We start from the raw sequence: 16,191 nt of genomic DNA, 5'->3' as shown, positions 1-16,191 counted from the left end.
GTGCATCTTCTGCTTAAGTGAATATAACAGACCCAAACATAACACTTCACATAGAAAGGACTGAATTCAGCACCCCAAAAAACAAAGATAATGGTCCAGATATTCTGTTGTGGAAAAAAGATTTGATGATTCATGGATAACACAACCTGTGAGGTGTTGAGCAGGGTTTCCATTGGACCACCCATCTTAAATCCCTGTCTGCTACATCTGGAAATGAGATACGGCTGGACTTTCCTTTGTTATTGCAAATGTTGTAGACTGTAATCTTCTAAGAGTCTTGTTCTACTTTTGCAGGAATTACTTGGCATATGGCAGCACCCAATGCAGCCTTGCTATGTAAGAAGGATTAGTTCTTGTTGTGTGCTGTCAAATCATATCCAACTTATGGCAACCCCATGAATGAATGCCCTGTAAAATGTTCTGTTTTTGAGCCAGCCGGCAAATTCAAGGCTGTGGCTTCCTTTATGGAGTCAGTCCACCTCATATTGGGTTTTCCTTTTCTTCTTCTGTCTTCGATTTTCCCTGTCTATCTTCTCCAGTGAGTTTTGCCTTCTCAAGATGTTTACATTGTCTTTTTCGTTCTCTAGAGTGGTGATCATGAGCTCAATCCTTGAGCATATGTGTGCTGATGTTGTGCAGCAGACAGCGGCTTCGATCAAGTTCCCAGCCACGGGAATGGACCCCATGCCCTACTGGAACCTCCTCCCTGCCAAGAAGCCCATCAAAGAGGTGCTGATGGATGTCTTCTCCAAGGTGCTAGAGAAAGGCTGGGTGGACAGTCGCTCCATCCACATCTTTGACACTCTTCTGCACATGGGAGGGGTCTACTGGTTCTGCAACAATCTTGTCAAGGTATTGAGAAGTGGATATTAATTGCCAACTTGGATGGTTTTAAAAGGGAAATAGGCAGATTTATAGAGGCTGTCACTGGCTACTGCTCATGATGGCTGTAATTAACCTGCAGTACCAGAGGCAGTATGCCTCTGATTGCTGGTTGCTGGGAAACATGAGCAGGAAGGAGCTATTAATGCGCACATTCCCTTTATGGACTTCCCATAGGCAGCTGGTTAGCCAGCTGATCCATCGTGGCTGTCCATGAGATGTCATAGTCTCAGTACAGTTAATGTATGTAGAACACTAACTAGAATGGGAACTAAATCAAGACTTTAAGCTGTTGGGGAATTAAAAATTGTGTATAAACTTTCTGAAAATGATTGTGGCTGCAGTACTTCAGCAGAGAACATGGATTATAAATACTATAATCAGTGGGATAGCTTTGATTTCAAAAAGATCTGGTGTTTTTCTTAAATACTCAAAATTTGCACATGACACTGTGGAGCAAGCAGCACCCAGAGGGCTTTAGGCATTGGGAAAGGAAGGACGGATGGAAGACATTTTTTATTATTTATTTATTTGTTAAAACATTTTTATGCCGCCCCATTCGCCGAAGCCTCGGGGCGGCTTACAACAATAAGTTAAAAAATAATTATAACATTAAATGTTTCCCTTGCTTCTCTGTCCTGTTGCATCCATTGGTCTCTCTTCCCTTTTAGGAGCTCCTGAAAGAAACAAGGAAAGAGCACGCAATGCGGGCGGTAGAGTTGCTTTACTCCATTTTCTGCCTGGATATGCAACAGCTGACACTTACCCTCCTGGGACACATCCTACCCAATCTGCTCACAGATTCCTCCAAGTGGCATATGCTAATGGATCCACCAGGCAAGGCTCTCGCCAAGTAAGAGACAGATGCAGGCACTAATGAATTCAGATTCTGCACCAAAAAGGTTAAAATTCAGTGTAAACTAAGCACATAGATGTATTCTTTTAAAAAAGAAATTATCACCTTGTTTCTTCCATTTCTGGTTGTCATGGGATGGGGATAACGAAACATTTTCCTGAGCATGGAAAATGTGTCTCCCTCTCCCCTCACTTACGCATACCCCGCCTCCCTGAAAATTCTGCTTAGTTCCTCTCTCAGGGTTTGCCCATACCCTTTCAGGCTATGACAGCTAGAGGTTGCGTTCTTTTTTCAAATAAGAGCATTCTGCTTAGGGCCAAATATAGGTTACCTGGGTGTTAAATGGAAGGTTACAGAGATAGGAATATTTTAAAAAATTACAAGAATTGCACGTCTTGTTAGGGGCAAAGTCTGGGACTGAAACACACAAGTCCTTCTGCCTTCCAGTCAGCTGCCAGAATCCTGCTAGGGTTAAGGTTAGTTGCTTAGGAGAGCAAACCCCAACCGCTCTTCAAGACCATACTCTAGCATGCACCACCAGCAAACCCATCAGTACCTATTAAAGAACTAAGGTGACCCTATTTCTAGCCCATGCCTAGTTGTCAGTGCTCCCCATGCTAACTTAGTAAGCCATGGGCCAGAGTGCAAAATCTCAGGCCCAGGGACCAAATCCAGCCCTCTGGCATTCTCCAGAGAGCCACATCCCTTCCCCTGCTTCTACCCCTGTGGTATCCCAGCTTTTGTTCATTCTAAAAGGATTGGATGTTTCTCCTAAAATGTAGTTACAGGCAGTCAGTGCTTTAAGCTGAAACTGCAACATAGCCAAGAGAGCTGCTCCAAAACTGAATCTGGCCTCGGGCTGAAAGAGTTTTGCATGCCTGCCTAAAATCCATCTTCTTTCTGAGAGCCATCAGTATGGGGTGGTGGTGGTGCTCTTTTCCCCATTACAACCCTTTTGTAATGCCCAGGATCACATTTTTGATTCTTGGAGTACCAATGACAACTGGATTAAGATATCAGGTTGAAAAGAAAATGCATGAATTAATGCAAAATTAGGGAGCCATTCCAGCATCACTAGCTTTCTATAAATGTGATAAGGGATTCCATTTTTTCCTTATTCAGTTGGGGAATGTCAGGGGACCTAACCTCTTAGGAAAAAGCAAGATGGTTTGGTGTAATTCACATTTCAACACTCAGGGCTGACATTCCTGCTGTCTTCCCCTCAGGTTGTCTGTGTGGTGTGCTTCCAGCTCCTACTCCTCCCACAACAAAGGACAGGTATCTGCCTGGCAGCGCAAAAGACATCGAGAAGACATAGAGGTACCCTGCTACTCTCATGTTTGCACTCTGCAAGGATGTGGGGAAAAGGAAAGCAGACCACACTGGAATGTGGCCTGCTTTGGAATGTGAATTTAAAGAGGTGATGGAAATGACTTGGTGGGGGAGAGATGCTGGTGATAGTGACACTTTATGCTTGCTGATGGCAGCTTCATAAAAACATCTGGAAGTTGGTTGATCATTCTGATCTCTTTATGCTGTCAAAAGATACAGCATGTATATGTGATACTTGCTGTGGTTAAGCTTAGAGTGAAATTGTGCAAAAGGTGCTATCTTGTCATAAGTTTTAATAGTATAAGAATTCCCTTGCTAGATCAGGTCTAGTGTCTACCAATAGCCAATCAGATGCCTCTGAGAAGTTCACAAGCAAAGCCTGGAACTGGCAACTTTCTCCACTGCTTGTCTCTAGAGTCATTTGGTATTGAAATACAATGCCTTCCTACATGGGGGTTCTATTTAACTGGCATGACTAATAGTCATTGACAGAGCTATCCTTCCTGCATTTGTCTAATCCTTTTACAAAAAGATCTGAAAGTGTCATGTTGTTGCTCAGCCCAGGGCTTCGGATGGTGGTGATATGCATGATTTGCACGCAGCAGATACGAAGATGCATTTTGCATGACTAATAAGTAATAATGACTAATAAGTAACAAATTATGCAAACTGTCTACACACACATGTATACACACAATTCAGTTTGTGTCTGTTTTCTTTTGGGAATAAACAACTATTAACGCACCTGATCACAAAAGTGCCACCCACCTCTAATCTTCTGTCTGAGATCTCAACAGGCCAGCTATTTTACTTTCAAGCCATAAGGACTAGAAACTTGCTGTCTTTTTTTAAATGAGAGGATTTTTTAAAAGAACACTGCATTCTGAAAGGTAATGCATTCTGCCTGGGCACAGTGCTTGTGCAGAATCACAATGAATGAAGCCATGTCAAAGTCTCTTTCTGACATAAGATTTACCTATTTGTCTGAAGGCTCAAGGTTTGTATCTTTTGTGAAGCCATTGCTAACGGGGCTTCTATTGGCTATATTTGAGATACCTGTGCAACTCATATTTGGCTCTTCACTGTTTGATATGTCAAAAGTCATTACTATTACTAGTAAACAGTTTCTGGAGATCTAATCCCAAAAGGTGATGTTAAGAGATTTCTGTTCTACTTCATGGTCTTTGACTTATAGAATTCTTCAGAGTTCCATGTCATTCACCATAATATCTAACATTTGTATGGAACTGCTGGGTCAGGAAATCTAGAGGGGTGGGCTATGTTGTCACTGATAGGGGGATGCCATGCAGCTCTGCCTTTCCTTCATATGTGCAAAACCCTTTGGAATTCATGAACTGGTGGATGGAGGTGGTTTGGGGATGGAGGAGGGTGAACAAGCAGAAACCTAACCCAGATACAGTAGAACGCTGGTCATCAGAACATAAGGAGAGCTATGAAAGATCAGATCGAAGTGCTATCTAGTCCAGCATTCTCTGTCCACAATCAATCCAGTACCTATGGGAAGTCCACAGGCCAGGTGTGAATGTGGAAACACACTCCCACGTGTGTCTGCCAAGCACCTGATACAAGTAGCATATAGCTCTCACATCTAATACCTGTTGATAGTGACTTACCTTTGCAGAGTGTCTATGCTGATTCTCATTGAACAAACCTTTTCCTTCTATAAGCTTGCTAATTTAAATGTTTTCCATCAGTTTATTTAGAAACTGACACTTAGCTGATCAGCCTGTAATTACCTGGATCCCCTGTGGATAACTTTTTAAAAACTGGCATTATGTTGGCCACTTTCCAGTTCTCTGATAAAAAAAGCGAATCTTAGCGATTTGCATATTTTTGTAGAAATATCGGCACTTTCCTATTTGAATTACTCAAGAACTCTGGGATGGATGCCATCTGGATCTGGTGATTTGTTTGTTTTCCATTTTTCAACAAGGTCTAGAATTTTATTCTTTCTTACCACAGTTTGCCTTACCCTCAGCTCATGTTACCTTTTACCCAGAGTTTAGTTTAAAAATGACCTTTTTTATATTAAGCATCAATAATCTGGTTACATTCTGGTTCAAGCAGAATTTGTCATTTTTGTACAGACCTAGCTGGTTCCCAAATGATTCTCAGTGCCTAACAAATCTAAATTCCTCCCACTACCCCATTGTCCAATGCATGCCTTGAGATGCTTCAGCTTTACCTGTCTGACATGCTCTTCGCGTGGAACAGGCCGCATTTCAGAGAAATCTACCATGGAAGTCTTTGCTTTTCACCTCCTACCTGCCAACCAAAATTTGGCTTCCAGTGCATCACGCTTTTGTGCATCACTAGTAATTATATGTCCCAGAACTGCTGATTCTACCCCAGTGCTATCTATCAGTTGCCATGTGAAATCTATACCTTTGTGCTAGACATGGAGTGCACCATGTGGTCTGCATACTCATCACGAAGTCAGCTGACTGAAGTTTCTACCACAGGCACCCCCCAACCCCCATAGGCATGTCTTTAATGTCTCAGAATATCTGTTCCTCCTTCAAGGAGTGAATCCTTTCTAAGGGACCTTTCTCCTCTTCCTTTGTGGCATGCCCTCCTTCTCTGGGACCCTTACTTTCTAGGAGCTGACATCCTAGGAATGTGATGTTGTTCTCATATCCCCAAAGGACCGATCCACAAACCTCTCTGCCTTGTGCAGATTATCCAGCTCAGCAGCTTCAGCATCAAGAGAACCAATTCACTTCCTAAGGGCTTTGATCTCTTTATACCAAGTACATATGCACAACTCCTGTCCAGCAGGCAGATCATCTTGCATATGTCACACAGTGTAACACACTAAATAGCCCCCTTACTTCTGGCATTCTGCCATTATTGCTGTTCTCAGAGTTATTATTGGGCTGGTTTACCTGAAAGCAGTGTTATTTGTTAGCAGAAGACTGGGAAAAGTAATCAGCTGTGGCCTTCTCACCCTGTTGCTAAATTTATGCAGATGCTTGACAAACATGTGTGCACAATTCTTTTCAAACATTGACATTTTGTTGATGAAACTTGGACAGCTGGATGGTTGGTCTGGAAGATAGTATGCAACCAATTGTGGGTGATGTCACATTCCCCTAAAGCACCAAGTTTGTTGCCTGAGGATTTTCTTAGATGTGTTGGAATGTTGGGTGCCATCAATACCAGAAAATGATCAGAGTGATCAGACCCAGCTTCAGTTACCTGAATATTAGTTGCATCCCGACTTGACTATTACAGTGCATGTTAAGTGGGATTGCTTTTGGAGATAGTATCAGTGCTTCAATTGGTACAAACTATGGCTGCCTAGATGTTTACTTCAATTTACTTCCTATTAATTTCTCTTCTTTTAAAAAGAGTGAGGATTAGAAGTGGAGTATATGAATCATCCCTAAGTAGACTGCTTGAGGAGAGAAGATGAGAAAGGGGTCATGTAGGTTTGGAGTACAAGTCCTTACGTGAATGAAGCCCAGAATGCCTTTCTTACACATAAGCTTGTGTTGCATTTATCAGTAGATATAAAATTTGCTCTTGCTGCACTTTTGCTGTCTCTTCCAGGATTACATCAGTCTTTTCCCACTGGATGATACCCAACCATCCAAACTCATGCGCTTGCTCAGCTCCAATGAGGATGACACCAGCATCCTGTCCAGCCCCAGTAAGTGGAATCACGGTGAGGAAACTACCTTGCAATTAAAGTGGGTCCTAACTAGTTCCCTGAAAGGGGTTGGTCATTCTTGGAGGTTATTCTGCTCTAACCTTGCAAAATGCACTCTACCTTTTTTAAAAAGAAGTGTGCCAAACAATAAGTTATCTTTTCTTCTTATGAATATTAAAATTAAATTTTAAATATTTTAAAAGATTAAGTATGTTGCCATTGTACTTAAATGAATAGGGTTATTTACAGTAATCTATGATTCTTCTAAGTGAATAAATAAATAAGTATAAACAGTGGGAGATGTCCCAGAAACAAACTGGATGCCAGTGAAGATCTTTTAATTCTGACAAGATTTATGTTCTGAACAATCAATGCTGGTTAACAAATTGGCTCCCTTATTTTGAACGAACTTCATGTTCCAAAATCTTTTTTGGGTCACTCCTATATACAACTTGGTATATTAACCAGATGTCGATGTTACCAGGTTTTAGGTAACGGACTGTAACTGGCATAGCTGGTAAAAGGCACACTGAGTGAGAGATGCCTCCCAGGTGTTCAGAGTAAAGGCCAGATCTAATAGCACCCCAAGCTGCAGACTTAATCTTTAGTGAGGATATAATGCCAACTGGAATACCATTTTCCATGCACCTTCACCAAGACTGCCTTCACCTTATCCAGGTTGACCTCAGGTTCATTAGGCATCATAACCAATTCCAGGCACTTGTGCAAAATGTCCACCTCCTTGCTGTGTTCTGATGAAAAAGAGAAATAGAGCTGAGTGTCTTCCATGTATTGATGATGTTTCGGCTCTAGACGACTTCATCTAGCAGCTGCACATAGTTACTGAGTAATATGGCGATCATAATTTGGAGAGCTTTCATTTGTTGGGTTGCCATAAGTTGAAGGTGATTTGACAGCACGTAACAACAATAACAACATGGCAATTCCAAGAACAATTACCATAAGTCAGAGTAAAAGTTCCCTTCTTCCCCTCCAAATAATCTTCTGGTATGAACAGGCATAACACTGTTTTTGAAGCAGCTTATAACTTGGCCTTATCATATTAAAAAAGCAAAAGTGAAACAAACACACAAACATCACTGTTCATTGCCTTGGATTCTTGTCCAGTGACTCAGAGTCTTGGTCTTTTCCATGGTTCTCAAGGTGTGTGTCCTTGGGATTTCCTTATACATCATTAGCTTTTTAGTGATTTCACTTTTACTCACAGCAGTGCAACGTGGGAGTCTTCACCTCCTAATTTCTTCTGTTACACCAGTGAGTTGGCAATTCTATTTCCTCTCGACTTTGATTTACGCACAAGATGATTTATGACAAGAAGACAAAAGAAAGCAGGCAAAATTAGGTGTGGGGAGGGGGAAGAAATTTGATCCTTGAATCAGGTGTGAATCATAGCAGGGGAATGTTGGAATTTAACTTCCTTTTTCCTCCAGGGTCATTGTACCCAGATCTGCTCTCAGGGTAATTCCATTCCAACACTGGGCAGAATGGGCAGGTTTGCACAATATGGCAGTGAACCAGTAAATAAGCTGTGTAGTGTGAGTTGTTCGTGGAATTACCCACAGGGTGCCTGGCAAGTGATTGGACTTACCCCACACTCAGTCCTCCAGCCATTATCCCAGTATTTTTCACAACAGGATCCATCTTGCCTTCCCCATGTCCCAGCTCCATCCAAGTCCTTTTTTTAGTTCCTAGCCCAGGTTTTCTTCTTTCTGGGGGCTTCAGAAAGTGCAGAGGTGGTATATTTTCAATTATTTCTTTTTTCAGTCTCTGAAATGTGTTCAGAGTCTTCATTTCTTAGTAAATTTAATTTTTGCTGATTTTTCAGAATTGTGTGAGCATGCTCTTTTGCCTTTCTGATACATGCAGTTTTACTTGATATATTCCCTTGTCAATTACAGCTGTCAAATAGTCACAGAGTGACAAGGTGACAATGCATATAGGTTAAAATGCAGGCTGTTGACTACTGTCAAGTGCCAAGTGCCTTGCTGTCAACTGGAACTCACCTGCAAAAAAGAAAAAAAATCTGGAAGATAAGTACGCCATACAGGTGGGCCATAGATCTCCCTCTGAACAAGGTAATCCTGTGGATTTTAAGTGCTGAAGTGACACTTTCAGTGCGATCCACCTTTGGGACACTTCTTGAGCAGCTAGCAGTCTCTGGCTAGCCCAGAAAAGGAGAAGTTAAGATCACACCATTTTTATAGGCACTTACTGCAGTCCCCTGACAGCTGTCAGAAAACTGTCAAGGAAACTACTCTGACAAGGATGGAGTGATAATTACTACCTTGGAGGGCACCTCATGCACTCAATCTAGTTCTGTCACCTCCAAAGGTTTTTGTTTAAATGTCTGGAAAATTTGTGTGACTACTGTTGTTTTTTAAACAAGGAAATACATGTGGGTTGCAAGGCTGGAAAGTAAATGGAGAAGTAGTATAATGAATATTCATATCATGGGGGTGACAGTCCACATAAATTAACTTGGCCAAAACTGGCAATGCAAAATTCCTCTACCCTCTGCTTTTTGCCATCACGGGCTGTACAAGTGATGATGGTAAATTAAGGTATGGTTGAAAGGTGTTTGCTATTTGGGACTGAGGGCATTCATTTTCCATACTGTGTTACTTGTCACTAAAATAAGATATTTCTCTTCCTTCAGCAGACCGTACCATGAGCAGCTCATTGTCTGCCTCACAACTCCATACAGTCAGCATGAGAGATCCTCTCAACAGAGTCTTAGGTAAGCCACTTTTGTCCTAGCTAGGCTGTGGAGAAACTTCCAGAACAAGGTCAGAACTCCACTTAACTTGTCTGAAACTTGGCTGAATTAGTCTGGACTTAGTTTTATGAAGGACTTGGTTGTGAAACCTGTTTTTGAATGTTTCTATTTGGTCCTGGAATTGTAAATAAAGAAGAATGGTTCAAAGAGACTGCTGTTCTGTCAGCAGAAATTGTTGAACAGTTTGATCTGCAGCAGGATTTATGAGGCAAGGAACTACCATATTCAATAGTGTGGCCTCAGGCAGGGCCTTCCTCTTCAGTATTAACTTCTGTAACTGGACCATGTGTAGAAATTCTGGTTGCTAGGGTCACAGTTCAGCTTTCAGAGCAGTATCAGGAATGCTCTGGAAAACAATAAAACTTTGAAACCAAAAAAAGGGAATGCTCTGGGCTAACATACAAGTGTGCTCCTTGCTCATATACAATCTTGTCACATTTAAGGATCTTTTAATGTTGAGTCCTGAGCACTGCTGAAAACCTGGCACTTGGAAAGTTAGATACCATAAACATAGACCTTGAACATCAAGAAATACTCTTGCTTATTAGGAAGGAATTAGAGAATAAAATAATTTTCAAAACCTTAAAATGAATTTGTATTTGACCATGTCAAATGATGACAGGCATTTAAAAGTCCATAGTGCAAAGCAACACGTAAAAAAATCCAACCAAATACATAGAAAACTTGTTTGTGTGCTGTGGTTGACTATCATGGAGATCCAAAACCACAGTGAGATTAGTTCTGGAGAAATTACTCTGACAGATTCACGCCTTAAATATGTTGAAATGGTACACAGTTTATCTGAGGTATTCAATAAAGCTGGCCTTTTTAAAGTGGTTAAATACAAGCCCAAAGTATCATGGATCAAGTATTAAACAAGCATGTAACAATACAAACATGGAAGGTATGCTTTACTTGAGAGTCTATGTTTTTTCTTGTTGTTCTTTTACAAAAAGGAGTTTAGCGGGAGAATTTCCCAGAAAAGTTTCAGTAGGAAGGAGACTAACTTAGTAGGAAGGTTCCAAGATAAAGGGGCATCAAAGAGTTTCAGGGTCAAGGAGCCTAGGTGCTCTGGTTTTGATGAGGGCAAAGTAATGAGGTGGAGGTCAGGAAGAAGAAAGATCTTTGACTAAGTTGGAAAGAGTTAACAGAGCTTGCTGAAAGGTAGAAGAAGGCTTGCAGGATTTTAGAAAAACAGAAAAAAGAATTTTGGCTGGCTGATGAGCCTTATTGAGGGAAGCATAGCAGTTAAAGCGAAGAGTTACTTTGCTGAATTAGGTATGCTACATTAAAAGCTATGGGTAACTTATATGCAGAGCATATCATGAGAAAGGTGGGGCTAGATGAATCACCAGTTGGAATTAAGATTGCCGGGAGAAATATCAACAACCTCAGATATGCAGATGATACCACTCTCATGGCAGAAAGTGAAGAGGAACTAAAGAGCCTCTTGATGCAGGTGAAGGAGGAGAGCACAGAAGTTGGCTTGAAACTCAACACTAAGAAAACTAAGATCATGGCATCCAGTCCTCTCACTTCCTGGCAAATAGATGGGGAAGAAATGGAGGTAGTGGCAGATTTTATTTTCCTGGGCTCCAAGATCACTGCAGACGGGACTGCAGCCAAGAAATTAAAAGACGCTTGCTCCTGGGGAGGAAAGCTATGGCAAATCTAGACAGCATACTGAAAAGCAGAGACATCACCCTGCCAACAAAAGTGTGTATAGTCAAGGCTATGGTTTTCCCAGTTGCAATGTATGGCTGTGAAAGCTGGACCATAAGGAAGACTGAGCGCCAAAGGATTGAGGCCTTTAAATTGTGGTGCTGGAGGAGACTCCTGTGAGTCCCTTGGACCGCAAGGCACTCAAACTGGTCAGTGCTAGAGGAGATCAACCCTGACTGCTCTTTAGAAGGCCAGATAGTGAAGATGAAACTCAAATACTTTGGCCACCTAATGAGAAGGAAGGACTCCCTGGAGAAGAGCTTAATGTTGGGAACAATAGATGACAAAAGAAGAAGGGGACGGCAGAGGATGAGGTGGCTAGATGGAGCCACTGAAGCAGTTGGTGTGAGCTTGGGTGGACTCCGGGAAATGGTGGAGGACAGGAAGGCCTGGAGGAATGTTGTCCATGGGGTCGCGATGGGTCGGACACAACTTCACGATTAACAACAACAACAACAACCTTTTCTGGAATGGAAGAAGACAGAATAAAATTGCAAAGGGGTGGCATAAGATTCCTCTTGTACAAGGAGTGAGGTTCTTTTCTAGGAGAAAGGTTCCTAGTGGCTTATATCCCCCCATTCAATTTTAATAATTGAAGGATGTCAAAAAAGTGACTGATAATATTCCTTCCTCCTGGCTTTTACAGAAAGACAGAGATTAATATATTGCTGAATGTTACTTGGTGGTCACTACATTAACAAGCTCCTGGACAAGATTTACAGTTTTGTAAGCAATATTCAGAGAGGGGTACAGGGGGGCAGAAATTAAGTTTGGAGACAGCAGATCCACCAGAAGGATGTTTGCAAAAGATCCCATACAGAATCCTTATTTCCGGTATACCCTAGCTGAACCCCAATAAAGATTGGAATTTTCTTTGTCTCTGCCAGAACTGAAATAGAGCCTCTCTTTCCATGTTCAGGCTATTATTCCTAGCATGACAAAAAGTGGGGGTATTTTGTAATAACATACCTTTCCTGCACCCAACAGGGACAGATTCCACTCATAGAAAATACCCAGTGCCTAAAAAGTTTGAACTGGGTGCCTAGAAACTTTCAGGACTATGCTGCTATCTAAAATATAACACTAGATGGTGTAGCAGTACATAGTGTGGTCTAGTGGCAAAGAGCGCACTCTTAAGCATCTTTAGAGAGAGTGAGGCTATGGCCTCCCAGAAAGGAGATTTTGGATTTTCAGTTCCAGCACTGAAGGCAGAACTCTGACCTGGGGATCTACACTCTGGTACCCCTCACTGCACAGCCAATGCAGAAAGAGCCATGCCAGCTGCTCCTCTGAAGTTGGGAAATCAGCCTTGCAAGGGGGAAAACAGTGTGTTCAAGGGCACAGGAGGGGAAGAGGCTGAGGCCATCAGGGTGCAAGGTATCCTGGCAGCACTTCAGCCTCCTTTGCTCCCCATCTGAAACAGCTCAACTAAACTTCCATTTACTGCCATCTAGCTGCAAAGCAGACTGGAAGGTGTGAGGAGAGACAGCTCTTTCCACTGTATCAGATGCTTGTAGGCCTCTGAGGTTGAGGGCTTACATGCATCTAGGACACAATCCATAGAACTGCCGCCTTACTAAGGAATGAATGCCATTCATATACTTATGAGAACATAGATCCATTTGCATGAGATTCAGCTGTGAGCCAGGAAGTTCTTGATTTATATCTTGGCCCTGCCATAAAATCATAGTTATAGCCCTGTTCAAGACATCATCTATCCCAACTGCAGTACAGGGATTTTAATACCTTGTAAAGACTCCTGTAAGAACTACTGAAAGAATACATTTGTAACATTTTGAATATAGAAATATTAATTTCTGTTGTTATAACTGGAAGTGTTTTGAAATAGTTTTTCAGCTGTTCTCCTCTTCCCTTCCCCTGCTCCAAATTAGGAGGCTGTACTTATTTTTTCCCTATTCTGCTCTCCAGCCAATCTTTTCCTACTGATTTCCTCTATCCTGGGATCCAAGACAGCTGGAACACATACCCAGTTCGTCCAGTGGTTCATGGAGGAGTGTGTAGACTGCTTGGAGCAGGGAAGCCGTGGCAGCATCCTGCAATTTATGCCTTTCACCATGGTGAGCAACCCCCATTTTTCTGTTGTTGACAGTTTCTATCATTCTTTTTCAGGGATCTGGTTCCCCCACAAGATCCATTCAGAGTAGTTTTCTAACAGAATTTTTGGCTTATAGAGCTGCATCCCTTTGTAACATGACCTGGGTAAAGGCTTTCCTCCCTTTTTGTTCACCCAATGGTCATGGTTGCTATCATGGATATCTGCCAGTACTATCAATACTACTGTCCTCTAGGAAGGGAGGGGTAATTTTTCAGTGGAACTCCTTCCCTGCCTTTGCTGTCCTCTAGCCCAGTGGTTTTCAACTGCCGGTCTGCTGGCATTTCCTGCTGGTCTGTGAAAGAGCCACTGTTGTGTGCGCACATGACAGCTGCATCCCGCATGCTACGGACCAGTGCGGGGCCAGCTGTGCTCTCGCTGCCAATTCCACACCTCTTCCTCAGTGGAGGAGGGGAGAGACTGCTCAGTAGGAGCCAGCTGGAGCCAGGCTGCACCAGGTTCGCCATCTCAAATCATACTGATAGAGAAACAGCTGAGAAAGGGAGATGATCTGGTCTTTGCGATAAGAGTATCTGAAGAATTTTCTGAAGAATTCTAAGGTGCTTTTTAAAATTTGAGAGTTCCAGCAGGATGATATTCTGTGAGAACTCTGCTATTGCTTACCACTTTAACCTCTTTCTGCTTTTTTACTTCTGTGCAGGTCTCGGAGTTGGTGAAAGCATCCACCATGTCTAGTCCCAAAATCGTCCTGGCCATCACAGACCTCAGCTTGCCTTTGGGCCGTAGGGTGGCTGCCAAAGCCATTGCTGCCTTGTGAATATCTCATGGACTGTGCTATAGGCAAGAACAGAACCCTGAGAGGACATTTCTAAAGGTTGGGTAACGGCGAACAGACTGAGAGGGTTCGTGGGACATGAGAAACCCGTTAGAATGCTGATGCTGCGCTGTGGTTAAAATTCGTCTGCACCTGGCGGAATATCAGACACAGCAGAGGGTAATGGGCTTCCTCCTGCTTCCTCCTTTTGCCCACTCCCCTCCTCCCATTCTTCTGCAGTATCCCAGGAGACGCTGAAGGAGCACACAAATGCCTCCTGAGACATGACGAGCCGTCTAACACTGGCCATATCTTGACTTTTTAAGAAGTACCTCTGTGTTGCCACACTTGGAAAAATGAGGACAGCCTAAGACAACATGAATATATCCCCCAAAAGCTGGGAATTCTGCTGCAAAGAGGGCTTTGTGCACAACCCACCTTTAAAAAAATAGCACAAAGTTACAGTTTCACAAGTCTACCTGGATGCATACCAAATTGCAACTTTATAACTCACTGCCAGCTGTTTTTTAATCATTTTTCTTAAAAGGTGGGAGTTTGCAAAAGAGTTCCCAGGGTTTGTTTTGGTGATACTCATGTGGCCCTAAACTGCCCCCACTTTACCAAGCGTGGATAATACTGATTCCCAAGAATCTGTTAAAAAAAAAAAAAAAAAAAAAACAATATGGGAAACCTCCTCAATTGCTTTCTTTCCAAGCAGGATCTTCCGGGTTTTGGGGGGTGCTAAAAAGCGCAAACTCTCCCATCAGTTTTGTAGTTTGCCCCAAATGTGTAGCGCCTTGGGAAATGACAAAACCTGAAGGGAAACTTCATGGGCGGGAAGGTACAAAGAGTGTGATTCAGTGGGAAAACCTGTCTCCCCTACCGCAAGTTTGAAGCACCTACCTGCTGCTGACAGGAGGTGGAGAGGTCTTTCCCAGCTGTCCCCAAGAGCTGCCTTCACAGTTTGGGGTACCTGGGAAAGGCAGTTGCCTGCTAGCCCTTGGCTAGAGTAGCAAGCCTTTCTTTTGTTCTTGACCATGGTTTATTTTGTTGTCTAGGTTCAGACAGCACAATAAGCCACAGTTCGTTTATTAAATGCTACCACCCTACAGGTGGAGTGATGAGTTCAAACAACATGCTTGAACCCCTGTGGTTTATAATATACCATTGCTTAATATACCAAGCAAACCCACTTGCTATGTTCCAAAGCTGCCATGTTCCAAACCTGCCAACCGCACATACATGCGGCACAGAAGCAGGCACTGAAGTGATGGGAGAAGTGGACAGGACAGAGAGGTGGCCTTCAATTCACCTTAAGAATGCCTGTGCAAGCTTGGACCCAGCATAGTTGCTTCTCCAGACTTTACCAAGGATTGTTGGTGTTCTTTCCTTTCAACCAGCATCACCATATCAGCACTGGCAACAGCTGTTTGCATGATTGTTAATATTTGTAAATGTTTTCTTCTTTGGTTTGTCTTGTTTAACAAATATTCCTCCATCTATCAGTTGCATCATCAAACATTATTATAAAAAAACTTGCCCACCCAAGCAATGAAATCTTTTTTGCAGTGCTTGCAAATTCTTCTTTGTTAAATTATGTTTTCAGAGCAGTTTCTCAAATCATTATGAGAATTTTATAATGTAAAAAACTCCATATTCCATAACACTGTTTTTGTGAAGAGGCTGATATTCATGAGAGTATATTATAATCAAATCCCCAAAACTCGTATTTCCTTGACTTTATATTACTTTTGTAAATCAAAATTTTTATAAATACAGAAAAATAAATTCACTTTGCTGTCTCCCACAAATTCATATCGTGAGTTAATTTAGGTCAAATGTTGTTTACTGTTTTCTAGATTTGTGATCAGACTTCCCAAATGTAGTTTGACACTGGGCACAACATTCAATTTTTTTTGAGCCTCAACAAATTTCTAGTTCTTACAAAAATAGGCTTTGAAAGGAGGCAATGCCTGTTGAAAACCTAGAGGTTATAGTAGCCATGGCAAGCATGTTTCAGGGGATCAGAACTGGGTGGTCT

The 16,191-nt window shown here is 42.2% G+C and overlaps 1 protein-coding gene across 7 annotated transcripts in view; it reads left to right on the top strand.

Moving 5' to 3' along the window:
- MED24 (mediator complex subunit 24) overlaps positions 1-15,961 on the top strand; it is a 66,806-nt gene extending 50,845 nt beyond the window's left edge. For 2 of the 7 annotated variants that reach the window (XM_044447050.1, XM_044447055.1), the window contains 7 exons: positions 588-852; positions 1,554-1,735; positions 2,965-3,058; positions 6,644-6,758; positions 9,421-9,501; positions 13,192-13,340; positions 14,037-15,961. In XM_044447050.1, coding sequence (XP_044302985.1) covers positions 588-852; positions 1,554-1,735; positions 2,965-3,058; positions 6,644-6,758; positions 9,421-9,501; positions 13,192-13,340; positions 14,037-14,153 — 1,003 coding nt within the window. In that variant the 3' untranslated portion in view covers positions 14,154-15,961. Of the gene's footprint in view, positions 1-587; positions 853-1,553; positions 1,736-2,964; positions 3,059-6,643; positions 6,759-9,420; positions 9,502-13,191; positions 13,341-14,036 lie in introns of those variants that run through there. The other 5 variants (XM_044447054.1, XM_044447053.1, XM_044447052.1 and 2 more) reach the window with 5 other exon arrangements.
- Positions 15,962-16,191: the final 230 nt, after the last annotated feature.

This window comes from Varanus komodoensis, unplaced genomic scaffold, assembly GCF_004798865.1.
Source record: "Varanus komodoensis strain SLA01 unplaced genomic scaffold, ASM479886v1 scaffold50, whole genome shotgun sequence".
Taxonomy (NCBI): domain Eukaryota; kingdom Metazoa; phylum Chordata; class Lepidosauria; order Squamata; family Varanidae; genus Varanus; species Varanus komodoensis.
Note: the sequence above shows the minus strand (reverse complement) of the source record. Positions and strands in the feature narration are given on the sequence as shown.